Below are 25,799 nucleotides of genomic sequence, written 5' to 3'. Positions count from 1 at the left end.
CACTACAGAGATGGGGCACCAGTTGCAGCCACCAGCCATGCTACCACCAATTGCACACATTTCAGGAGTTCATATATTCATGCAAGCAAGTCGATCAAGAGTAGTCGAACAGATTGACCAGAGATAGAGAATTCATGGTGTATCATTCAATCAGTTCATGCAAGCAGTACAAAAATATTCACTGCAACTAAATAAGAGCTATCATACTGCTGCCAATTGCACTGAACTGAACAAAACATGTCATGCATTTCGGCAACAAGTCCCTTGGATGTTTCGACTATTTTATGTTTATATATCATATATGAATATCCCTTGGATGTTGGTGTGTTCAGGTTGCAGATGCATGTGCTTTGTACAAGTCTGAAGACGAACATCAAAAAGCATTCCAGTTCATGCATTGCTGGAATAAGCTGAGAAGACAACCAAAATGGCTTGCTAAAATTGATGAATTGGCTGCTGGTAAAACATCTAACAAGAAGCAGAAGACAAGCTCAAATGCTAGCCCAAGTGCAAGTTTACCAAGTGAATTAGGAGAAGGTGAGGTTCAAGGCATAGAAGATAATGCATTGACAAGGCCAATTGGTAAGAAGAAGGCAAAAGCAGCACTGCTACAAGAGAAGAAAAAAAGTGTGACAACAACCTTAGAAAATATGTGGGCACAGAAGAAAGAAATTGATGGGGAGAAAGAGCTAAAAAAAGAGGAGAGGTTCAACAAAGCATTTGCTCTTGAACAGGATCGAGTTGCTCTTGAACAGGATCGAGTTGCAAATGAAAAACTACTTCTTGAGTTGAGGAGCTAGGAGGTCCAGTTGCAGAAAAGGAGGGATGAAGAGAGGATTATGACCATGGACCTTACTACCATGCCAGATGAACAAAAGAAATACTACATGTCCTTGCGGTCTGAGATCATGAGCCGATTATCTATACCTAGTGCTTAATTACTATCATGTTTGTGTTCTGTTGATTTAGGAACTATTTTCCAACTACAGACTTATTTTATTCACTTTGAACCTATTGATTGATCAGATGATGTGTACCGCATATTTAGTTGATTAGATGATGTGTAGCGTATATTCAGTTGATCAGATGATATGTAGCGCATTTACTTGGATTTGTGCAAGTGTGTAGTGATATTTGACCCGAGCGGCGTGCATGAGGGGGATCGGAAACAGACCCGAGCGGCATGCATGAAGACACTGGAGAAGCAATACATGGAGATTCTGAATGCCTATGAGAGATGGCATACGAAAGAATGCCACTGAGACGAAAGAATGCCTCTGAGATGAAAGTAACAATTATTGACAGTAAGAATTATGTCTGTATGGTTTATCTCAAACTAGAAAAAATTATAACGTAGCAAAAATTATTGAAATTAACAATTACTATGAACTATAGACAATCATTTGTAGAGGTCTGGATGATGCTGCCACAGGTGCTCAATGAGGTCATCTTGAAGCTGATTGTGAATATCTTTATCCCTTATATTCCTGTAATTTTTAATAAACTCCTCAAGTTCAGGTGTTTCATCGTGAGAAAGATTCACCTTTTCTCCCACCCCATCATAATTTAAATCATCTCCCTCATCGCGCTCATCCTCAACTATCATATTGTGCATAATGACATAAGCCCTCATGATTTGTCCGATGGTGTCTTGATCCCAAAATCGAGCTGCCCCCCTAATGATAGCGAAACGAGACTGTAAAACCCCAAATGCTCGTTCCACGTCCTTCCTACAAGCTTCTTGGGCAATTGCAAAATATTTCTTCTTGTTACCTTGTGGTTCAGGTATACTCTTCACAATTGTAGCCCACGAGGGATATATGCCATCAGCAAGATAATAACCCATTGTATATTTATTGTTATTAATGGTATAATTCAGCTTTGGAGCTTGACCTTCAGCTAGCCGTACGGATAAAGAAGACCGGTGCAAAACATTGATGTCGTTGTGGGAACCAGGCATCCCAAAGAAAGCATGCCAAATCCAAAGATCTTTATCTGCAACAGCTTCAAGTATAATTGTAGGCTCATGCACATGCCCAGTATACATACCTTGTCATGCCGAAGGACAATTTCTCCACCTCCAATGCATACAATCAATCGACCCAAGCATACCAGGAAAACCTCTACTCTCTCCAATGGCAAGTAATCTAGCAGTATCATCTTCATTAGGTGATCTCAAGTACTCATCTCCAAAAACCTCAACAACAGCACTGACAAACCTTCTCAGACTCTCAACAGCAGTACTCTCACCAATACGGACATAATCATCTGTAGCATCAGCTGCTACTCCATAAGTTAACATCCGAAATGCTGCGGTAATCTTTTGCAGACTAGAAAGGCCAAGCACACCGGCATCGTTTCTTTTCTGCATGAAATATTCATCATGTTGCTCTACGGCATTTCATATGCGTACAAACAGTGTACGCCTCATTCGAAACCTGCATGTCAAGAGTAATGAGACACATGTATAATATGATTTTTTTAAAAAAATGGTCCAAATAAATCTATTATTTACATACCGTCATCTGAAATAACTATGTCCGTACGTAGGATCATCTGAAAAATAATCTTGATACAATCTCTGATGCCCTATCTATCTATCTCGCTGAAGTACTTGATGACCTATGATAGAACCATGATGTTTTGTTTCATTATCGGACTCATTCGCATTCACGGCCACATGAGTAATAGAGATTAAGAAATCATCATTGTCATCATCTAACGATGAATCCAACACCAGATGCATCGAAAAGCTTCGTCGATTCATAGCAATTCCCTTTCACCTATCTCCAATTATAGTTGGAGATCAAAGCAACTGTTTATCCTAGGTATTGGCGGCCACAAAAACCTCATTACGACAGAATCCTCATTATAGCATGTGATTGCAAAAAAAAAACAAAATGCAAATGATGCCTAATCATTACTTTGATCCAGCGCAGGAGGACGTAGGACGCATCAGGAATCCTGCGCAAGGGCTGCCAGAGTTGTTCACCGTGCGCAGGGGGCTTGCGGCGTGAAACGTCCGTGCGGGGCAGGCGGCGTGATAGGGTACCGGAGAAGGATTTTTGACGGGCTCTGGACATGGTACTGGAGAAAAAAAATCAACGGATACTAAATGGGCCCAATCCGATGACGTGGCCTCTTTTAAATTATTGGGGAGTAGTTTTTAGCGATCTGCTGTGGGCTAATATATTTTTTGGGGAAAATTTTTTTTAGCATAGCCCCCAATACCACATTTTGGGGAAGAATTTTTTGGGGAACTCTTGGAGTTGCTCTAACAAAGACACTATCACTAAGTTCATGGCTATGGACAAGATTTAGGAAAATATAGATAGTAAGGTGACAGAGGTCGGAAGTTCAAACCACCAAGTGATGAACATGATGAAGATGATGGAGACTCAAGTTACACAGTTAGTTGAGCACTTTACAAGCAACGAAGGAAAAATTGCTGGGATAACCGAGAAATCCAGAGTCAGCTAAAGCTATTAAAACTCACTCAAGCAAGTAAACAGAAGATCCAGAACGTCCAGTGGAAGCTAGGAAGGCTAAACCAGCTGCTAAAGCAAGATGACTTCAAAGGAGAAGACACCTACCCTAGCTCTGGAGATTGAGACAGAAGAGCCAGAGTTTGAGATGATTGATCAAGATGATACCAATATTCTGCCAGGAAAACCACACCATCGTCTAGGTAAAACTGACGAACAGTTTGAAAAATTTGTTGAAGTTATGCGCAGGTTGAACATTAATATGCCACTGCTGGATGCTCTACAAGTTCCAACCTACGCTCGCTAGTTCAAGGATATATTGATGAACAAGCGAGAGATTCCGCAGTTCACTACAGATCACATCAAGATGACAGAAGAGTGTACTGTTGCAATCACTAATCAAGTTCCTGAGAAGAAAAGAGACTCAGGATGTCCAACCATCCTGTATTTGATTGGAGCGCTGATATTTGAAAGGGCGTTATGTGATCTTGACGCAAGTGCGAGCATCATGCCTAAAACTGTGTTCGAGAAGCTACACCTGCCGAAGCCAGAGCCAACTGCTATGTGCCTGGAGTTGGCGGACAATACCATTCGCTATCCTAAAGGCATTGCTGTAGATGTACCTGTGAGGATAGGAAATCACTTTATCCCTGTTGACTTCATGATACTCGAGATGGGAGAAGGAGCTAAATCCCCACTCATCCTGGGAAGGCCGTTCCTGAATACCGCAAGAGCAAACATAGATGTTGGGAAGGGCGAGATCAAGTTCGATATTAATGGCACTATGAACGTGTTCAAGTTTCACCCATGCTTTGAGGTATGCAACAGTATTTCTAGCAAGTATATACCGCCACACCATCATGTCAAGCATTAGGAGAAGAACAAGAAGGCAGAAGAAAAGAAGCTAGCAGAAAAAGTTGCTATCGTCCAGAAGAAGGAAGAACGCCAGCCTATGAAGACCAAAAATATAGCCAAGCCTGTGCCTACATCAAAGCCAAAGATGGTGAAGAAGTGGGTGCCGAAGACTGCAGCGCCAACACCGAGCGCTGGTTTGAAGTGAAGAACTGAAGAGTCTAGCTATAGACTATAAACGAAGTGCTTTGCGGGAGGCAACCCGATCATCGAGTCAAGAATAAGCTATTGGGAGGACAACCCTGAATACATTTGAAGTTTCAAGCAAGTGAGTTGTAGATTTTGCTACATCATACCTGGTAAACATATAATAAGTGGAATATTCGGTCAAGATAATTTTTGAAGTTTTATTCGCTAAGTCATTTTCTATTCTCTCTTTTTCATAAACCAATGACATGAGCCATCCCAAGTTTTTTTATTCGATTTTTCTTGGAAAACTAGAACCATATATACACATCCTATCGGACTTTTCATCTTAACCATGATGTTTAGCCTGGCTTGTTTTCATGATAAACACATGAGTAGAGCCCGCGTTGTTCTTACTTTGTAAATTTTTTACGCATGCTAGGACTCGCGTGACCATAGGAATTTTGATTTGCTTAAATTTGAAAAACTCATTGGTTTTCCTAGAATTAGAATTTTTCTTGACCATTTTTAATTTATTTCATTCAAAATTCCTCTATCACTTTTGGCCAAAATTAGAACCTAAACCCATTACCCCATGGTTGGAATCGAAATTGCTTCATCTCAATTCATGAGAATGAACGATACTGGTGCAACTAAAATTAATATAGTCGGAAATCCTTTCAACTCACAAATATATTTGATGCTTCAAAACTCCTCTAAAATATATTTGAACTCATTGCTAGCTTTGAGTTAATTTTTAATTTTGAAAATTAGAGGAGGATTAAGCATCTAAACATGATTTGGAGGGTTTATGAGCTTCATTAACACTAATGGCTTGATTTGTGATTACGGGAACAATCATGGAGGCACTCTCACCTACCACACATGCATAAAGAAATAAAGAGTAGCCTACCATACTTGTTTGTTGCAGCTCAAAGGATAAGGCATTGAGTGAAATTGAGAAAACAACAAGACTATGATACATAGGTGTATGATTTTTAACAAAGTGACAACAACCAAGGAGTGGAGGAGATTGATTTGGAGGTGCCCTTCATGTGAAGATTTGAATTTTTGGTACAATAATGAGAAAGTGGCCATGTGAAGAAAGAAGAGGAGGAAAGGAGCCAAGAAGACACCAGCTTGATCAGCCTGGTGCACCAGAGGCCAATCGGCTTGTGGTCTTTTTAAGGCCTCCCGTGCTCCCCTTTGGTAGGTAAGCCACTCTCATGTTTCTTCATCGTATTTTCCACAAGAACACCTCTGAATAGCCTCTAAAAATTTTAAAACTCCTCTCATACACAAAAATTCCAGCAAATAAAAATTTTAGTAAGCACCTCTTGCTAGTTCCTACTCTTGTGCAAATTCTCGTCGACAAGAAACCCCGACGAAGTGTTTTCTTTGAAGTGTGCAGAGATGAAGAGCATTGGAAGGATTTTCGGGAAGTTGAAGAAGTCATGATCGTTGGTCGAAGCTTCATCTATGTCAAGTGCTTCGCAGAACGGTTCTTGGTCTCCGAGTCGCCGAGAGGCAGCGATGTCTACATGGAGGTGCCACACAGTGACCACATGCTACTTGGCGGAATGAACACAAGAAGCTCTTCCATGCAGTTCGATGAACTGCATGGAATTCCCGAACTTGTGCCACAACTTTCGAGGAGCGCAACTCGCTCTCAGAGTAGCTACACCGAGAAGAAGTCGATATATGGCTTCACCATAAAGAGCAACGAAGAAGAGGAAAGGCTAAAAAATATTGAGGGAAGGCTTGTTGCCAACCATGATTTCAACGATGACTTTCTTCAGAAGATTGGTTTTCATAATGATATCTACAAGCTTCTGAGCAATATTGGTTGGATGCAGTTTGCTCTCAACGGTCCAGTTAGTGTGCAAAAGGATGTGGCCGTTGAGATGTTCATGCCTATGGAGCAAGTCATGAGGTGGAATGAGGAAGGGACTGAGCAGATTCCATGTTTATCCTTCAGAATAAGAGATGAAGAAAAGATTATAACATATGGCGATGTCTTTGATATTCTGGGTTTCAATCCATAGGCCCCAGAAATCGGTGAGGTAGAAGAAGAATAGTTGAAAGAATTTTGGAAGAAATTTCCAAAGAAGATAATCGGCAAAGGAAAAATATTTGCAATTCCATCCTACAAATATTTCATTTTTGGAGGTATCATTGTGTCTCCGGGAGGATGTAGGAGACCAAAATTACCGACTCGGAGATGAACTGGCTTTATTGCCCACACGATATGATGATTAAGAGATGGCTTGTTGAAGCAATATTTGGGACTGGAGTTGTTGGGTCAGGTTGCTATCTCACTATGATAGCAGCGTGTTTAAAGCCAGAAATTGAAAGACTCCCTGCATGGGTTATAAAAGCTGGAAGCGTCAATGCCAATACCATGAAGAATGCACATTTAATTGGCGGCAATGAAGACAATGGCTATACAGTTGGGGTCAGCAATTTTAAACTACCCGATAGAAGACTTGGAATTTATCATGTGGGCAAAACCGACTGGCTAGAAGAGGGAGTATTATTCCCAGTGAAGAAAGAAAAAGGAGGGCAAAGAATTGACGAAGGCTCATCCTTGCAAGCAGCTCCAGAAATACCACCACCCAGCTCAAGCTACTGGCAGATGTAGTTCCAAAACGCACCAAGATATGAGGGAGTTTCTGAAGGATGGCAGCAGGAGCAATGGCCGGAGGTACCGGCAGCAGCATGGGCGCAAAGCCCATTTGCACCACAATTTCAGCAACCGACAGATTCCGCCGCCGCCGCCACCTTATGTTTTTCATGATTACATGCCACCTCCTTTTGAGGGATCCCATGATATGCTCCATTGTCTGATCAGTTCAACCACCTACCACAACCACAGAGAAGTGCACGCATCATAGGCGTGTATATACAAAGAAATTTACATGATGCAGATACGGTGAGGCAAGACTGTCAGTTCGACATGATGGAAATTGTGCCTCCAGATCAGTACCAGGGTGGAGCGCAGGAGCACTACGAGCAGGGATATCACGAGCCACACTACGACCCGCCGCAAGACAACTTGGATTAGAGACCAAAGGGACCGAATAAATACTCACACATGTAGTTTGAGTTTTATTGTCCTTTCTTTATTTATTTCAGCATGTGTGTTGGGTGTGCGTAGTATTTTATATTTTATTTTCTCTTTATTTTTAGTTTGTGTGTTTTATTTCACCATGTCATGCTTAAATAAAAAAATGCATCACTTGAACCTAATGATTAATTGTGATGGTTTAAGTTCTTATCATGTTGAAAGATGATGATCGTTGCTGCTTTGTTTAATTTTTATACTTGGTTATTATACCATTGAACTAATGCTCTCTCTAACATGAACTGAGATTAACATAGCTACCAGCTTATTTCTCTATGGAGGTTATGATAATTTGGACCCATATATTTGTTTATTGCTCTCTCTTTTAAATGAATCAAAGACTCTTTTATTTTTAGTTACAAATCACGCTAACCTTATCAATAATACTTCTTGCAAATGCTCTACCCATCCAAAACCAAATATTTATATGAACCATAGATTGCAAAATTTATTTTTGGGTGAATTGATTTAGAATCTACTTCTATGGTACGAGACTTAGAAGCTGGTCATTCCTTTTTGGTGTAACCTTTTACTGCTAGCCTTTTTGTCTATGCATTATGAATTTCTACATTGGAAATCTTGAAAACCTCGTTGAGCATCCAAACATAAACCTAAATATATCATTTTTGTGACTACCTCCTTGACCACAACCCAATATGAGTATGAAAAATATTTCGATGAGATTCGGAAGATTATTCAGTGCCTTTTCAATAAAACCAAGACCTGGAAGGCAACCATTAGTGCGTAGGATAAAAAGCGGAAGAAACAGAGGCCAAAAGGAGCTAGGGCGATCGGCCTGGGATGTTCCCCCTCTATTGCCTCTGAAATTTGATGTGGAACCCTCTAGAGGAATAAGATATTTTTTCTAGAAGATCGAAGATTTTGGTACTTACATCAGCAGTTTGTCTTTCTTCCTTTTTATGCTCAAGGACGAGCATCGTCTAAGGATGAGGGAGAGTCATCACATTATCTCTGACTACTGCTGAGTAAGTAATATGTTGTAAAGAATTCTGAGGAGAAAAAGAAAAAAAAATATTGTGGAAAAACAAAGAAAGAAAAAGAAAGAAGGAAATGAGAAAAAGGAAAAAGAAATAAAGTACTCCTTAGTTCTTTGACCTTCATAGAGATCCCAAGTACTTTGAATATTAAGGTATTCCAACCATGTGCAATCCGATTATGAAAACTTCATTAGTGTCTCGCGATCACTCTTTGCCCTTGCACATGTCCACTATCTAAATGTGTGTGTTCATTCTCTTCCACTCCATAAGCAATTATTTTCCATGAACTTTTTGACAAGTCTCAGTAAGATCCATCAGAAGTCTTTCTTATTTTGATAATATCCGGATTGTAATATTTTTGCTAGGACAAACCTTCCCAAAGATCCAGATAAAACCTAACACATATTTTATGAGTGATGACAGGTTGGAGAAGTTCTAGTATAGGTTTGAGAGACTTGATGAGCTGAGAGAACATGAGCAATTGCAATGAAGTTGATCTCGGTTCAGTTTCTTTTTGAAAAAAGTTTTATTGAAAATCTTCTGAGATTTGTTTAAGATTGAGAGCAAAAAATTAATTTATTGTGGGATATGCTTAATGATATCTACCCTCCATACTAGAAGGGTTGGTTACAACTTCAATATTAACTGAAAAATCTTATGAGAGCATTATGATTTCTTGTGTGTAATCAAGTGCAGGATTGAACACTGAAAGGCAACGCTGATTTCTATTGAGACTTACTCGAGGACAAGCAAGGTTTAAGCACTGGGGATTGTTGACGCTCGTTATTGACACACTTTTACCCCTATTTATCTTCAATAACGATAGGAATTTAATACCTAAACTATTGATCACATCTAATAAACCGATCATTTTCACATGGGCAACATATTTTGGAGGATATTCTGTTTTTGTAGGGAATTGGACCTAAAAACATATTTTTGAATAAAGCACTGAACGAGCATTGAACGAGATGAAGACGAAGGCCAACGGGCCCAGGAAGGGCCTAGGCTGATCAGCCCAGAAGAGCCCAGGCCGATCGGCCAAGGGTCCTATAGCCCTCCCTAACGTCTATCTTTGGCAAGCAATCCTTCGAGATGACTTAAGGGCTAAGTTTGTAAAGATATGGCAAAGATAACTTCGGGATCAAAAAAGGAATCAAAGAAGATCAAGCGGAGATTTGGAGAGTTATTGAAGATGAATCTCATCCCGAAGCAACCGACATGCCGAGCCCACATGCAAGTGAAAATAAGATTCTTGAGCATCTAAAAAGACTTGGGGATGAAGCAGGATGCGAGAGGGCAAAAGGAAGGCCCAGGCTGATCGTACTGGACCCTCCTTGGCTGATCGGCCTGGGGGTTTCCTTCGCCCCCTCGCCTTCCAATTGTTGCCACACGCTCTCTGGACTATAAATACCCGAAAAATCCACCGAGCCTCATAATCGAAGACAACATACTCGATGTAAAGCAGCAGAGAAGTAGAAGGAGCTTGAGGGACACCTCTCCGGAGAGCGGAGTGTCGTGTAGTTGTCGGGGGTTAGCATAGCTAAACCTCTGCCGGCGTCATCACCCTGCGAGGAAGATCACATGGAGTTCTGGAGCTATGAGTTATCAAGATCAAGGTAGGATCCTGGTGGTGATCTTGTGATGTACAATCATTCATGGTAAAGTAATAGATGTGTTCATATTCTTAGTGATCTAGATATCTTCTTTGATGGTTTTATGCTTTATCGGGTTTACTTGCTTTTCAATCTATGAATTGATGATAGATTGTTTAGGGTGTTCCTGTGGTCGTGGTGACTAAATTTGCATGCCTGATCTCCCGATGAGTATGACACGTCCTCTTGATCGTGCCCTTAACCTGCTTGCGCTGATAGAGGTGATTGTGACAGGATCTTTGTTGTGTAAGGTGGGGGGTTTCGGGATCCAAACCAGAGGTGTATATTTAAAGATGCTTTTTACTAGGATCATATGTGTGCTGCTTTGCTATCTATGTTTACAATTACAACTTATGCATCTATGTTGCTATAGATTGGTTACCTTTGCTCTATCTATTATCTGTTTGTATATGCTTAGTAGATTGGATCTAAATATCTCATAAACACCAAGTTAATACTAACAATGCTAGTTGAAATAGATCGCGTGTTATAAGTTCCACGGATTGATAAACCTTGGGGGAATACTTTAAGGGAAGAGCTACAATTGATCCATACGCTTGCGGTGTATAATTGGCGTGCTAACAGCCGTCATGTTGAAGAAATGTGTTCAAGCAACATGTACAATCATCAACCTATTTGAGGGTGGGTATATGATAAATCTGGTTATATTATTTTGGAGGTAGCGATGGGGAGGGGCTCTCCCGATAACGCTCAGTCGAGAGGCCCCGCAGCCCCAACCGCGCGCCTCCTGCGATCTTATCCGCTCGCGCCTGTGGAGGGAAAAAAAGAGAAGGACTGTGCCTCCTCCGACCGCTAGCGCCGCTACCTGGCCAGCGTCGTTCGCCCTTCTATTCCCCTCCCCTTCCCAATCCTCATCTTCTTTTCACCTTTTTCCTCGCACATTATTCCCCACCGCCGCCTCCACCACCGACCGTGGCCGGTGGCGACCTGGCCGCCGTGCCGCACTGCCCACCTCCCACTCCGTCGTGCCCTCCCACCCTTCCTAACCACTCTATGCCTCACCCCACCGCCTGACCCTTCCCAACTGGACATCCTGCACCGCCCGACGGCTGGTGCCCTCGTCGGCTCGCCTCCACCGCCCCTAACACGCCTCCTCCACCGGGCCGGCCGCCGCCCATGGCCATCCCTCTAAGGCCACCAGCCATGGAAGCTCCCCCAACCCCGAACCCCCAAACCCTAACCCGAACCCTAGACTCGCCGACCTCCGCCGCCGCTGTCGACCGCTCCGCCCACAAGCAGTCGGAGATGGAGGAGATCGCCGGAAGTGAGGCTAGTTACTTGCTTCATTTGATTTGTTACTTTTCACTTTTTTTTCCTTTTCTGGCATTCCTCATTCACCTCCTTTCCTCAGATTTCCGAATCGAGAGGGCTTTCGCGATAAGCTTAAACCGAGAGCTCTCTCGATTTAGCTTTCACGTATTATTTTTACTACTATTACTATAAGTTAGGACCTAAGCTAGAATTTGGAACAGGGCCTAATTTTTTTGCGGGACGGCCTACATAATCCTCCCTTGAAATAATCTAAACAGCTTCGGAGAGTTTTCGTTGTGCTATAGACGTTGGAATGCAATTTACAAACAGTAAAATATTGCGTATTTCCAGGTGGCACCCTGCCATTGGCCGACTTTTTGGCGCGTACAGGAGAAACTGACCGCCACCTTTCCCGCGCTTGAGCCATAACCGCGATCCCCGCTACTCTCAACGGTAAAAAGAAAATCCTACATTGTCACTTAGCCCCCTACAGAACGACGTAATAACCTAGAGACCAAACAGCCAAGCACAATACACGAGCGGAAAGAGAGGACAACGCTGGTTTCGCCAAAAGCCCCTGGAGACAAATAAATTTGCGTCGGGGCCCCCACCCTGCTCAACCCGACAGCCCCCGCCTCGATCCCCCAAATCCCCAAACCCTAGCTCGCCGGAGCCCGCGCTCTCCGGCGACTCCTCCGGCCGATTCGTCGCGGCCGCCGTGTGATGCGTCCAGGGAATCGTGGCTGAGTTTCTCTCGTCGGTTTGGTTTCGATGGCCGCGCAGCCCCCGCCGGCGCCTCCCGCCGTGGAGGCGCGCTTCGCGGATCTCTGCAAGGTCAGATCTCTCGCGCCTCTCCGCCCGCCGGTCTGGTTTTCCTGCGTTTTTGAGGTCTTACGGTTTTGGGGGGTGGGTGCTCTCGTGCAGGAGCTGGGACTGGGCGAGGGCGTCGCCGGCGAGGCCGCGGCGCTGCTGGATGAGGTGAAGGGCGTGCTTCTCGCGGCGCCTTCGGTCGGAGGCAGATCGGTGAGGAACACCGCCTTCTGTGGCTTAAACCTCTGATTCCTCTGTCGCGCGTGCTGATTAGAGCGTGAACGGACCATTGCAGGCTAAGGATGCAGAGAGGCTCTGCTTCGCGTTCGTGCTGTACTGCGCTGTGAAGCTCAAGGGGCGGAAGGAAGGCTCTGGGGTCAGGCTGTGTGAGATCTTGAAGAGCTGCAAGCTCAAGTGGGTGATGCTTCGTTACGATTATTTGAGTTCAAGTCTCGTTATCTTTAGGGTTTCAAGTTTCATTGAGTTGGCTGCGCGCTTACCTTTGGTTTGGTGTGCAGGTATGACGATTTCTTCAAGGAAATGCAGCAGCTTGGTCTGAAGATTGAGAAGATCTTAGAGAGCCGTTATGGCCGGGATTGGGAAGGCCAACTCGAGGTGGGTTGATAGCTGGCCTTGTTTTGTTTTTAAGATGGAGATTCTGGGAGGCCCTAACTTTCTTGTTTCTGCATGGGGCTTTTGACTTGTGAAATCAGCTGAAGCAGCTGGAGGGTTTGGTAAACCTGCTGGCCGATGCAAGCAGGTAATATTGTGCCATGCCTTGTACACAATTTGACAATCACAAAATTGTTGATGGTTTTTCTTTTCTTGTATTGAGATGTGATGCTCATAATTAGTGATAATGCTTACTAATTATAACTGCTGGTTTGTAATTTATAACAACTTGGTTCATGTGTTTGTTAGTCTGGTACAATAAGTCTCACAACATTGTTATGAAATGCCAGGTTCTATCGTAAGGCATATAATGAACTATTCTCAAGTGCGAGTACTGATCAGGAGCCTGGATTAGCAACAAGTACTCCTGACTATATTCTTTTCGGGTGGCATGTCTTCTTAATGCTTCGTTCAAGATCACCGGAACTGTTTAAGGATCTAGTATCCTGCATCCATGGATTGGTTGCTGTATTGGTGAGTTTGCTTTTCTTCCTTTTGTTTCGTTATTGATTGTTGAACTTTGACTCCCTTAATACTGTGAGCTGCTACTTGTATTTTTAAGTAACCGCAAAACTGTTTGGTGAAATGCAGGCCATACTTTTGATTCATGTGCCTGCTAAATTGAGGAGCTTCACGATTGAAGGCTCTTCTCACTTAAGTAATTTTCTCCACATTTTGTCAATTGCTCCTTCTGAATCTATTTTTTTTTATTTTTTTCATTCAGCATATAGCACATATTTATGTTTGTTTTGTTTGTTTGGATCCAGTCAAACAAACTGAGAAAGGCGTGGATATTATTGCTTCATTATGTCATAACTACCATACCTCTGAAGAACGTCTGAAAGAAATGATGGGCAAATCTCACGAGGCAATAGAGGACTTCTTTGGCATGAAAGCATTAAGTGCTTCAAAGTGCAAAACAGAAAATTTGGATAAAATAGACACAGGCATGGAACCCTCCCTTCTCCCTTGCATGTGTGTGCATGCATGCTGAACTGTTGTTATTCACACATTTTAATTAGCTGAAGTGCTATATTAATGTTCTACTACAGATGGTCTGATGTGTTTCAAAGGTCTCATCGACGAGGAAAGTTTCCAGCAAAATTTGGAAAAATTGGAGAAACTACGCAATTCCAATAGCTGGGAAGGGGAGCTTGATTTGAAACTATTTTTGAGTAATGACTATGTTCCCTCTGCCGAGAACACATCTGGGGCCTCCAGTAATTTAGGATGTTCAAAGGTATCCCAAACGGTTCATAACCATTTAGTAATCTAGGCTGAATTCCTTTTGTGGATTATTTCAGTCGATTCATTTTCTTCTGTTGCAGCGTGCATTTGAAACATTAGCGTCACCCACAAAGACAATAAAGAACATGTTGACTGTCCCTTGTTCCCCTTCATCACCTGCCAGTGGTGGTTCAGTCAAGATTGTGCAAATGACACCAGTAACTTCTGCCATGACGACAGCTAAGTGGCTTCGTGAGGTGATATCTTCATTGCCAGAGAAACCTTCATCTAAGCTTCAGCAGTTGCTGTCATCATGTGATAGGGATTTGACTAATGATGTGACTAAAAGGGTCAGCATAGTTTTGGAAGCAATTTTCCCAACCAAGCCTTCTGCAGATCGGGGTGGTTCAATAGGCCTCAACTGTGCAAATGCATTTGACATCCCATGGGCAGAAGCAAGAAAAATGGAGGCCTCCAAATTGTATTATAGAGTATTGGAGGCAATCTGCAGAGCTGAGTCACAGAACAGTAGTGTAAATAATCTAACTCCATTGCTGTCAAATGAGCGTTTTCACCGATGTTTGATTGCATGTTCAGCTGAACTAGTATTGGCAACACATAAGACAGTCATCATGATGTTTCCTGCTGTTCTGGAGAGTACTGGTCTAACTGCATTTGATTTGAGCAAAATAATTGAGAACCTTGTGAGACATGAAGAAACCCTTCCAAGAGAATTGAAAAGGCACTTAAATTCTTTAGAAGAACAGCTTTTGGAAAGCATGGCATGGGAGAAAGGTTCATCATTGTATAACTCACTGATTGTTGCCAGGCCATCTCTTGCTTCAGAAATAAATCGTCTTGGTCTTTTGGCTGAACCAATGCCATCTCTTGACGAGTTAGTGGTAAGGCAGAATTTTCATGTTGAGGGCTTACCAGCTACACCATCTAAAAATCGTGCTGCTGCGTCAGGTACATTGCTACGCAGGCTTAGTTTAAAGTTTCTTTGATTAGTTGTTCCAATTCCCAAAGCCGCTTCTCCTTGTTGAGTTTCTGCATGCTACTTGAAGTTTGTTCATCATCCAATCAGTTTGATTGCTGTGTTTTGCGCTTTATTTGATTGCACAATGTGTCATGTTTCTGGTTATACACCTAGGTAGGTAGCAGACATTGTCTTACCAATTTGGTTCCACAATGTTTTGCAGTCTGTGTTTCAGTAGCTATATCGTCACTGCTATTTTATCAACAGAAGCTTTCATGAATTATGAGACCGGTATTAGAATTGTGTCATGAAGGTCTAGATTATCTGTACTGCTGAAGGGAAAAAATGGTAAAGGGTAATATGCACTGAAATGCTATGGTCTGGAAAAATAAAACAGTGCCTTGGTATTGTGAAACGACGCACTGCCCAGTGAAACTTCACACCAAGCTTTTTCGTTTGTAGCAGTACAATGCATTCTTAGTGTAGAGTATGGTTCATGACTCATGAGCATGGTCAGTCATTTATTACTGCAGAAGGTATCATGATCTCAAGTTGTAGTCCAGGATCTATTTCCTGTAATGCTATAGTTTCATAGAGCTGATACATTCTCGAACAAAAGAAGCTTATTCTATGGTGTGTTTCCGAGTGGGGTCCATTTAAGAATTTCAAGGTTCAATTACCTTAATTCTTAGATTGCAATCTTTTGAAACAAGCAATTCTCAGATTTCACTTTGTTAGTCCATCTTGATTTTGGGCTTCTGGCTCTTCTCGCTCTTTATCCATCACTTGTTTCTTACAGATGATAACACTGATCCTCGATCACCAAAGAGACTCTGCAATGAATCCAGGAACACAGTAGTAGAGCGCAATTTGCAGACACCACCACCCAAGCAAAGCCACAGCGTGCCGACTAACTTGAAAGCAAAATGCCAACCACTCCAGTCCACATTTGCAAGGTTTGCTCACCCATTTTAGCTATACTAGTGTTTGCACACTCTACTTTTCTTTTAACAAAACAGAAATATTTATTTACCGCTTGTCTACTGTGCAGCCCAACTGTCAGTAATCCTGTTGGTGGGAATGAAAAATGTGCTGACATAACGGTTCAGATATTCTTTTCTAAAGTATGGATCTTCTTGTAACTAGAACTTCGTTTCTATGATTTATCTTCCTTTTAAAGTTCTAATTTTGGGCTCCATCTTGTTCAGATTCTGAAGCTGGCTGCTATTAGAATAAGAAATTTGTGTGAAAGGGTTCAATATGTGGAACAGACAGAGCGTGTCTACAACGTGTTCAAGCAAATTCTTGATCAAAGGACAGCATTGTTTTTTAATAGACACATTGATCAACTTATCCTTTGCTGCCTTTATGGTATTGCAAAGGTACCATTTATGTTATTTAATGAACTTCCTGTTATTACTTCCCTCTTATTTGGGCTGACCATGCCTTCTCTCACAGGTTTGTCAATTAGAACTGACATTCAGGGAGATACTCAACAATTACAAGAGAGAGCCACAATGCAAACCAGAAGTTTTTTTGAGTATCTATGTTGGGAGTAGGAATCGCAATGGGGTATGTACCTTGGCTTCGATATTTCACCTTTTATCTGACAGTTCTTTCTGATGATTTTGGTTCCCCTTATTGCTCCTTTTAATGACAGTCTTTCCTATCAACAGGTACTAGGATCACGCCATGTTGATATCATTACCTTTTACAACGAGGTGTTTGTTCCAGCAGCCAAGCCTTTCCTGGTGTCATTCATCGGTTCTGGTACTCGTCCAGAAGACAAGAAGAATGCTAATAGTATGTGCTATACCTGCTTTCTCATTTGAACTGCTATTCCTTCACCTTAACTGATGTCATCACTTTTGCTTAGGCCAAATTTTTGGATCACCCAAGCCTTCTCCTTTCCCGAATTTACCAGACATGTCCCCAAAGAAAGTTTCATCTTCTCATAATGTTTATGTGTCTCCTTTGCGGCAAACCAAGGTTTTTTTTCTCATTCTATATTACATAGCTTTATTTTGTCTACTTGCTCTTCATTTATTACTATTGAGTAAGCTAACTCATATAACCGCAATCTGTTTTTATAAGGTAGTAATGTTTTGAATGATATTTTAGTATAGCATATGCATGCTTAAAATTCTACAACATGGTAACAACAACAAAGCCTTTATCCCAAGCAAGTTGGGTAGGCTAGAGATATCAACTCATTAAATAAAAAAAGGAGAAACCCAGCAAGAGCCACAACGCTGTATGTATCATGCAGATGAATACCCACAGTTTTGCTACTTCACTCCTTACATGGCATTAAATGACAGGACAATTCTTGAGATGCAGATCATCTAAATTTCCTAGGGTAGGAGTACTTTTTGTGACAACAGCTTGTTGTCCCTACATTTCATTTTATTGTAAGTAACTTTAAGATTAGTCAATGGCTCAATGCTATGAGGGTGGGTGCTACTGCCACCTTATTATCTATTTCATGTCACGATACAATGATCTATGGGCATCTGAATATCATTTTCATTAACGATGGGCTAGAGTAATGTTATTAGATCATTAGCACTTCACTCTATGCTGCAGTTCCTTCTCCAGTAACACATTCTTCTCTGCGCCACTTGTCAGATGGATCTGCTGCTTTCACCAAGTTCCAGGAGTTTTTATGCATGCATTGGTGAAGGCACCCATGCTTATCAGAGCCCATCGAAAGATTTGGCTGCTATAAATAGCCGCCTAAACTAGTATGATAGCTTAAAATGACACTTTCTATGTACAACAAGATTTTATGTTTACAACACTAATTGGCATCACCTCATTTTGTGTTAATTCTGCAGTAATGGGCGGAGAATAAACACTCGAATAAACTTCGACATGGTTAGCGACTCAGTGGTAGCTGGTAGTCTGGGCCAGCCAAATGGTGGTTCTACCTCCTTGGATCCTGCAGCTGCATTTAGCTCCCCATCAAAGAAGAGAAAACCAGATACTTGATCAAATAAATGTCAACCTCTGTCTGTACATAGCTCACAATTCCACAGCAGGATTTCTTCTGAATAAGTGGATTAAGCGGAGTGCTTTAACTGTACATGTATGTGTTAGTGAGTAGTAGCAGTTTACAGGCAGCAGACTGTTTCGGATTAGCTTTGAGGTTGTATCATCATTTGCCTGCTGATTGAACACAATTAGATTGTAACATCTGCGGTGTAGAATGCTAATGAACCTTATAGTTATTACTGAATTGACTTGCATTTGATGTACCAAATCTTTATCCTGGCTCTTGCAAGGTTTTTATCAGGGGTCTATTTGGTTCCAATAGTACTACACTTGATTCATACGTTTCAAATGTTTTAACTAGGATCTCCAAACCTAAATTATTTTCCTGACTAGGAATAGTCATCACGAGTCTAAGTTTGCTCCTCAGGTAGTTTATTATTTGATCCTATTAGTTTCTCAATTTGCAAGTACTTTTATCTGTTTCTGCTATCTTTCTACTGTGTACTTCCAGCTTCTCCATCAGATTAATCATTCCATATACGGTGCACTGCAAGTGATTTTACATATCTCCATCAGATTAATCCTTCAGGTATGTCTCAGGTATTGGTGTTTTGTGAGAGATTTTCTGTGAAATTGCTTTTGTGGTGAAAAATGTTACAGTACTATTGACTACATTGGTCCACTACAATTAATCTTTTCTTGCTTTGAAATTTTTCTACTGTCTTCACTTGCACAACCAGAGTGATTGATTTTCCACATCATTCAATCCTTTTCTCAGGACATGAGGGGCAAGTAACACTTGACAGATTTGCACTTAATTCAGAAGGCTGAAAATTTCATAAACGAAATGTGAAATTTGTTAGATTCTTCCATTCAATTAGTTCTTAGCAACATTGGACAGTTAGAAATCAATCATCCAACAAGATAGATGTTCATTTTGTTATTCCAAAGAATCTGACATTGCATCTGCTTATGCAGGTGAGATAAAGAAAGCCTGAAACATCATTACCATTTAAAACATTGGCTCCTGGAAATTCAAATGATCTACAAAGCTACTCACCACCCCCATTGGAGTGAGATCAGCAGCACCAGCACAGCAAGGTCCTTCAGCTACATCTGTCATCGCCATGTACGATAGAGCCTATGGTGGCAGGAGTTGTTCTTAAACAGCACCTGCTCCTAAAGTTTGTTCTGCACATATTGCATCTGATTGTATTGACAAGGACCATGAGCCTCCATTCTGGTACCTTCATATACACACAATTGATAGTTGCTGACCTGGACACAAGTATGCATGATGGCAAATGGCTGCAGCTGCGGAATGAGATTCCCCCATTTCCTACCGTGGCTGCCCTGCACAGAGAATGATTTGAGCAGCTGTGACCTGGAGTGCAAACATGAAGGCCCTGCAACCACTTTACAAAGCCACAATTGTTCTGCGTGCTCGCTTGTGAACTTAAAGATCCATTCTCCCTGCGGTTTTGCCAAGATAAAAGCCATTTCCGGTTCATGTCGCCTCCCTGACATATTTGCAGATTGGTATTTGTTGCAGTTGCGCTGCTTAAGTCTCAGAGCAGAACTCATTGCTACATCATGGTGAGTTTCAGGCAATACTCAAAAGAGAGCTGCTTTTCGCCAGGAAATGAAGGACAAATGGTGATAGGATGATAATCAAATTCAGTTCTCTGTATACAAGCAGCAGAATTTGGAATTAGCTTTGAGGCATATCATTTCCTTCCTCTGCTTATTTGAATGAGTTGTAACTTCTGAGCTGTGTAGGATGCTAACTGACCTTAATTTTGTAACCGAGCAATTTGCTAGCATTTGGTGTATGAAATCCTTGTTCTAACATTTGACATGTACTTTTCATGGGTAGATTTTGTCTTCAAGTACTATTTCATTTGATTCGTATCAATTTAATTTTCTACAGCAACTATACCGAATCATGTTCCTTACTTTTGAAATGTGCTATGGTAGTATGGTACATGCTCTCCAGATAAGCATTGGGGAAGTTTTCACTTTATGTGCACTTTCTCTAATGCTCCTTTCTTACTGTATTTCTCCAGCTTCTCCATGGGCCATATGGTTCCATTTCAGTGTTCGTTGCAAGTGATTTGACATATGCAACTTCACCAGGAGGTATTACTTAGTTTCTCTGCATGTCTTTCTGAGATAACTGTAAATGCATTTAGTATGTCAGTTGTTGAAGGAAACTACCAGTTTTGTGATGAATAAATCTAATGGTAGCGCGTGGCTCCATTGCCTGGGCCATTTAGTTCAGTACCATCACAAATATTGCGAAGTTGGAAAATATCATTCACTGTCACTAATTGTTTTTCCAGTATACACATCTTTGTATTGGCACAGAGCTAGTTAGTTCTTTCCAGACTTCCAGTTTTTGTATCCTCTGCTATTTTAAGTTTTTTGACTTGCACACCCAGAGTGATCAGTTTTCTGCATCGTTCTGTTCTGTTCTCAGGACACCAGATAATTCTTATGGGCTTCATTCAAGAACATGTTACAGTTGTCAAAATTACATTTCATTCATAAGGTAAAGACATTGAACAAATGGAACTTATAGTTTGTTAGCTTCTGCCAATTAGTTCTCAGCAACATGAAATAGTTATTAATTAAAGATGAGATCTCGTTCTGGTGATTCCATAAGGTTCTGACATTGCGATTCTTTCTGCAGGTGATATTTGAAGCCTGAACCAATACATCTCGGACCATCTGGCTCCTGTAACTTCAGACGGAGGAAAGCTGCTGGCCACTGCCATTTTGGGAGTGAGATTATCATCAGCATCAGCACAGCGCTACAGCACCTTCAGCGACAGCCGGCATCACCATGTACAGGCTCGATGAGTCCACCAGCTCAGGTGATGGCAGAGGCCTGAAGTGGCTCTCGAACAGCAGCTGCTCCTTCAGTTTGTCCAGCGCTTCTCGCATCCAGTCATAACGACAGAGACCGTACGCCTCCTCAACTGGTACCTGAACATATATGCACAAATTCATGGAAGAACTCTATGAGCTTGCTGCTGATTTGGAATCACGTCTCCAGATTAAGTTGCAGCTGTGGAATGACATGCTCACCCATCTCCTGCCATGGGTGACCTGCTCAGGCCAGATCTCCAGCAGCTCCGTGACCTGGAGTCCAAACATGAAGCCCTTGCAAGCCCCTTGCAGGCCGCAGCTGTTCTGCTTGCTCTTGCTCTTGAAGATCCATTCTCCCAGCGGTGTTGCCTGAATCGAAGCATTTTCAGTTGTTAGCTGTATATTGATGGTTTCATTTTCGGCGATGAACTTTGGGCCGAAATATTTGTTGCTTAAGCTCAAATTCAGTCACAAAAATGCACAGAAGTAAAGAACGCTGCCGTGTATCATTGGCATACTCTCGTTCTCTGAAGTAAAACTGTGAATCACCGTTGCCAATAATGCTGCATATCTCCATGTCAGCACATGAAAATCATGTGCATGGATTAAGCATGATGGTGGCTGTGCAGCATGTGGGTTGTTGGCCACCTACCATCGGTGTATTTGTTCCTACTGGATTAGAAATATCAAAGGAAATATACAAGTTTGGCCATGCTCATCATGCAGGCCTTCTTTTGCAATGGTTTTAAATCTTGAACACTAGAAATAAAGGTCGACCACATTTTTTTTTCATGAATTGTGCACTACAGTTTTTTTTCCATCAAGAAAATTTCCTTATATGTAAAACCATTAAAATAAGTATATTGCAATCAATGGCCTATGAGAGGATATGAGCACTTGACTTTTCTGAACTGCTTGCCACTGGAGTGACCATTCTGTCCTCCACATACCAAAGTGACTGGCATGGAAGCAACCCATGAACATCCTACCATATCTGCTGCATTCGGAAGGCAACCACAAAAATCCAAACGTGTCACGGCACTAAGCCCACGGACAAAGCCTATCATGCATGACGCATGCATGTATATTTTATATACTAATCCAGCAGCTAGTAATATATACTAATAAACTAATGAAAGAGGCGTGCCACGTCAGGAATAGGTCAAGGCCACTGGCCACCTACGCTGATAATGCCCTTGACGCCTGCTTCCTCGAAGGCCTCCCTGCACGCAGCTTCGTCGATGCTCTCGTCGTCCTCCCATCCACCCTGCAGCATGGCAGACGTCAGAAGCTAAGCTTTTTCTGTGTGCCCATGGCGATTCCTTTTCTATCCGGGCACTTGATAATTGACATGGCGAGCTTGTTTTTAGCTTATATCATTGAGCAATTATGCTGCTGCATATGCTGATTCTTTACAGGATTGATTGAAGGGTGTGTGTGAGCAGCATGATCATCATGTGATTCTGTTGCCTCACCTTTGGGAAGATGAGATCGCCTCGCTTCGGCGTCGAGATCATGAGCACCTGCAGCCTGCCTAGCACATCCTGGCAGCTTCTTTCCCCATCCTCCTCTCTGAGCATGTATGGGATGCATCTGACAAAGGAAAATACATAAAGATCAGCCATGCATCATAGAAGATGAAGGAGAAACATGCAAGTGAGCGAGAAGTCTATCTTTGCTATATAATGTTGTCGTTTCGGCATGAACAGTTACTTCTTCAGCACAGTGAAAGCTTACATGCTCTCTTATGTTCCTAAACTCTTCAGTTGTGATTTCATGTGATCTTTGAGTATTGGGGAGAGTCATCATAACCCCTTTTCTTTCTAACAAACGATGTGTTAACTTCATGCTTAGCTCTGAACGCCTCAACAATCAATGCAAATGTTTGATGGAAAAGTTGTGAGCTAGTATCTACCCTGAGACAAGGCGATAGCATCCTTCGTAGCGTTGATGGAGTCGTCCCTGCCTTGCGCAAACCATGGTGGTCGTCGACGGCGCCGCCGCCACTGCAGGGGGTGCCATCTTCTCTCTTCTCGTCCACAGGAACAATCTCTTTGTTAACTGAACAAGAACCTATGCACACAACTACAAATCTAGGTCACAACCTATGCACCCAAACTATAAGCTTTATATACAGGCAGATAGCTAGCAGGGACGGATTAGCAAGCTCACCTCAAGTAGACAAATCCAAGATCGATTCAAACTCTCCTTCATCAAGCCCAGAAGCTGGTGTCCTTCCTGATGCCACAAGCTTCTCCCAGCTGCATGCCACTGACCCAAAGAATCTCTCCCTTTGCATCACTCAACTGGCCCCTGATGCAATTGGAGGCTCAAGATTTGGAGATATGGCTGCAAGATAAGGTGCCCAAATGGAGGAGATTGGAACCCAATTCTCCTGGAATCTAATGCTTCTATCTGCTGCTACCTACACCTTAAATTATATAGCTAGATACCAGCTAGAGCTCTGGAATTGAGCCAAAGAGATTATATATATACAAAGTACCCAGAGATGGCCTTCTTGCTCCTTGTGATTCTTGGATCTATTTATAGGGAGAGGATGGAACTAATTTGCGCTGAACCCCTTGGTTTATCTGTAATCTCGGATTCGGCCCTACTTTTCTTGTTTCCGCAGCTGGTCAATGGGTTGCTGGTTTTTTCTTACTGTGTGTCAACCAAACCATCCTTGCTAGGAAACCGCTAATATGGACCAAGGGGTTTCCCTAGTCATCTGTGTTGCCCTTTTTACTGTTCTTGTAGGTAGAAGTATGATTTTGTTTGTAATATCATTATAAATGACCAAACGATGAATTTTGTTCCAACTGAAGTACATATACTATTTGTGCATTCATTCGCAAAAAAAAAAAAAAAACGGTTTGTGCATTATATATGTTTGCACATCAGAAATTTCACAGAAATTTGAACGATTTTCACATGAAGCTGTTTAATTTCCATAATAATAATAAGCATACTGCAAACGGGCATGGAGGAGAATACTCAACCTGATGGAATCAAATTCTTTTGGTGGATCGATGAGGCGAGCATCATTTTGGAGGGAAAAGTTTTGTAGGGTTTGATAAATATGGACTTCTCGATATGTTAATTAACGGTTAAAAAAGATCGATCAAGAGATGCAGTGGTCATATGCAAGTCATCAACAAGTCATTTTCTAACAAAATAAGTCCACTATCTCTGCGCTAACTTTCAGTAGTGTCATGCTAGTTAGTGAAATGGAGTAATGGATAATTTATCTAAGCTGTAATTTTAATAGCGGGAGGAAACTTCTTGACACCTTCCTCAACTCCACACAAATTTTAACCAAGCTGCAAAGAAATTTCAGGTTCATGCACTGTTGCTGTCTTATCCCTCCACTATCTTATCATTCATCGATCATGTGGTTGGAAGGGTAGATTACTGTTCTTCCCATTAAGTTTGAAAAGATGAAGGTTGCTTCCTAGCCTCTATGAGCCTCATCAAAAGGGTGGTAATAGGACGGTTGAGAATTGTTTTTTTGACGAACGGTTGAGAATTAACATGACAAAGAAATTAAAGGCACACTGTACTAACCTCTTTGAGCATTTGCACATGTACCCTCATAACCGTTGGTTAGGGATTAAAAAAAGCTATTGGAAGGTGACTTTTGGCCAGATGTTTGTACCAAATTGACCGAAATTTCGATCCACAATAACCTCAAACCAAGCGCCGCCTTAAACTGATGAAGAAAGTAAAACTTTAAGACAACCATCTCACATGCCCACATTATCACTAGAGATTAACACAAATAACCAATTGAACCACTCTGTGGATAACAAATGCCTGCAAATTTTGAGTTGTGCATGGGATCTCTACACTATCACTTCCTAATTTGGAATGAAGAGGGCAAGTTTTGTCAATGACAAATGAAAAATCTTCCGCATGCAACCAACAACCACACATACATGGACTCACATGGAGAAGAAGACGCGGAGACGGAAGCCATGCACACGAGGATATATGATATCTTAGGAGTTCGTGCCTGCTGCAACTTGGCCACTTCTCTGCAAGAACGGCAGCTCTTTTGACGGCTTCTGGCCGGTCCGTCCACTAATCAATCCGCGCCCTCTCTTGTCCTCTCGTGATGTCTGCTTTGACTGCCCAAAACAAAACGTCCGGGAGCAGACAGAGGATAGGCTTGTTGAGAAATTTCGCGCGGTGGACCCGTTCAACTCATGCATGATGTGCACGGCTCTCGCCATCTCCATTCAGCAGCGTTACCCTTTGGATCGATCTATGTTGCAGCACGAGCACATGGACAGGAAAAGGACACCAAAAGCTTCTGCCTTTTTCTTTCCCTGAACTTTGGCTCTTCTTTCGCACCTGGACAGCGAAAGAGACACCGATCCAGGTCTAATATTCTAGCCTTTTATTAGAAATTGTTCACTCGGTATGCATAAAAGGACGAATAATGTGCAGGGACTGAATTGCTTTTTATGAAAATCTTACGGGGCAGTTAATTTTCGGTTCCTGCGAGGACTGAATTGTTTCTCCAGAAAACCTTACGGGGTGGCGTTTGGTTCCCTTTGCTTATTTTTAGCACATGTCACATCGAATGTTTAGATACTAATTAGGAGTATTAAACGTAGACTATTTACAAAACCCATTACATAAGTGGAGGCTAAATGGCGAGATGAATCTATT

General features: G+C 42.0%; 4 protein-coding genes across 6 annotated transcripts; 2 read left to right on the top strand and 2 right to left on the bottom strand.

Annotated features, from left to right (window-relative positions):
• Positions 1-1,399: 1,399 nt before the first annotated feature.
• Positions 1,400-2,302, bottom strand: LOC101758890. Its single transcript, XM_004980514.1, has 2 exons — positions 2,113-2,302; positions 1,400-1,995 (listed from the first exon to the last, which is right to left on the bottom strand). The coding sequence occupies exons 1-2, from the start codon at positions 2,300-2,302 to the stop codon at positions 1,400-1,402; spliced, it is 786 nt and encodes a 261-aa protein (XP_004980571.1).
• Positions 2,303-3,852: 1,550 nt separating this feature from the next.
• On the top strand, positions 3,853-4,545 carry LOC101758479. Its single transcript, XM_004980513.1, has 2 exons — positions 3,853-4,302; positions 4,360-4,545. The coding sequence occupies exons 1-2, from the start codon at positions 3,853-3,855 to the stop codon at positions 4,543-4,545; spliced, it is 636 nt and encodes a 211-aa protein (XP_004980570.1).
• Positions 4,546-12,156: 7,611 nt separating this feature from the next.
• Positions 12,157-20,105, top strand: LOC101761708 (retinoblastoma-related protein 1). 2 transcript variants are annotated; one of them, XR_002678694.1, is made up of 19 exons: positions 12,157-12,406; positions 12,497-12,595; positions 12,678-12,796; positions 12,901-12,997; positions 13,096-13,142; positions 13,345-13,528; positions 13,646-13,712; positions 13,822-14,001; positions 14,107-14,294; positions 14,383-15,250; positions 16,060-16,216; positions 16,312-16,384; positions 16,469-16,642; positions 16,719-16,832; positions 16,937-17,063; positions 17,137-17,249; positions 17,889-18,004; positions 18,098-18,843; positions 19,233-20,105. XR_002678694.1 is itself a non-coding variant. In XM_004979338.4 (18 exons), exons 1-18 carry the CDS (start codon positions 12,344-12,346, stop codon positions 18,249-18,251), a joined length of 2,940 nt encoding a protein of 979 aa, XP_004979395.1. In that variant the 5' UTR covers positions 12,157-12,343; the 3' UTR covers positions 18,252-20,105. The 2 variants fall into 2 exon arrangements, 1 of the variants encoding a protein (XP_004979395.1); XM_004979338.4 differs by having other exon boundaries at positions 18,098-20,105.
• A 627-nt stretch (positions 20,106-20,732) lies between these two features.
• LOC101761055 (nudix hydrolase 13, mitochondrial) lies at positions 20,733-23,635 on the bottom strand. 2 transcript variants are annotated; one of them, XM_004979337.2, is made up of 6 exons: positions 23,298-23,635; positions 23,041-23,210; positions 22,601-22,718; positions 22,309-22,392; positions 21,345-21,494; positions 20,733-21,242 (listed from the first exon to the last, which is right to left on the bottom strand). In XM_004979337.2, the coding sequence occupies exons 2-6, from the start codon at positions 23,145-23,147 to the stop codon at positions 21,057-21,059; spliced, it is 645 nt and encodes a 214-aa protein (XP_004979394.1). In that variant the 5' UTR covers positions 23,148-23,210; positions 23,298-23,635; the 3' UTR covers positions 20,733-21,056. The 2 variants fall into 2 exon arrangements, with proteins under 2 accessions (XP_004979394.1, XP_004979393.1); XM_004979336.2 differs by having other exon boundaries at positions 23,041-23,198.
• Between the last annotated feature and the right edge of the window lie 2,164 nt (positions 23,636-25,799).

This window comes from Setaria italica, chromosome VIII (assembly GCF_000263155.2).
Source record: "Setaria italica strain Yugu1 chromosome VIII, Setaria_italica_v2.0, whole genome shotgun sequence".
NCBI lineage: Eukaryota > Viridiplantae > Streptophyta > Magnoliopsida > Poales > Poaceae > Setaria > Setaria italica.
Note: the sequence above shows the minus strand (reverse complement) of the source record. Positions and strands in the feature narration are given on the sequence as shown.

Excerpts from the sequence above, each read along its gene's own strand:
- LOC101761708 (XM_004979338.4), top strand. The coding sequence starts at position 12,344 with ATGGCCGCGCAGCCCCCGCCGGCGCCTCCCGCCGTGGAGGCGCGCTTC. Across the intron at positions 13,529-13,645 it reads ATGGATTGGTTGCTGTATTG|GCCATACTTTTGATTCATGT; the intron begins GTGAGTTTGCTT and ends GGTGAAATGCAG. Across the intron at positions 14,295-14,382 it reads GTAATTTAGGATGTTCAAAG|CGTGCATTTGAAACATTAGC; the intron begins GTATCCCAAACG and ends CTTCTGTTGCAG.
- LOC101761055 (XM_004979336.2), bottom strand. The coding sequence starts at position 23,339 with ATGAAGGAGAGTTTGAATCGATCTTGGATTTGTCTACTTGAG. Across the intron at positions 22,719-23,040 it reads TGCTATCGCCTTGTCTCAGG|ATGCATCCCATACATGCTCA; the intron begins GTAGATACTAGC and ends TTCCTTTGTCAG. Across the intron at positions 21,495-22,308 it reads GCGTCAAGGGCATTATCAGC|GCAACACCGCTGGGAGAATG; the intron begins GTAGGTGGCCAG and ends GCTTCGATTCAG.
- LOC101758479 (XM_004980513.1), top strand. The coding sequence starts at position 3,853 with ATGACAGAAGAGTGTACTGTTGCAATCACTAATCAAGTTCCTGAGAAG. Across the intron at positions 4,303-4,359 it reads AGTTTCACCCATGCTTTGAG|GAGAAGAACAAGAAGGCAGA; the intron begins GTATGCAACAGT and ends GTCAAGCATTAG.
- LOC101758890 (XM_004980514.1), bottom strand. The coding sequence starts at position 2,302 with ATGTTAACTTATGGAGTAGCAGCTGATGCTACAGATGATTATGTCCGT. Across the intron at positions 1,996-2,112 it reads AGAGAGTAGAGGTTTTCCTG|ATAAAGATCTTTGGATTTGG; the intron begins GTATGCTTGGGT and ends AAGCTGTTGCAG.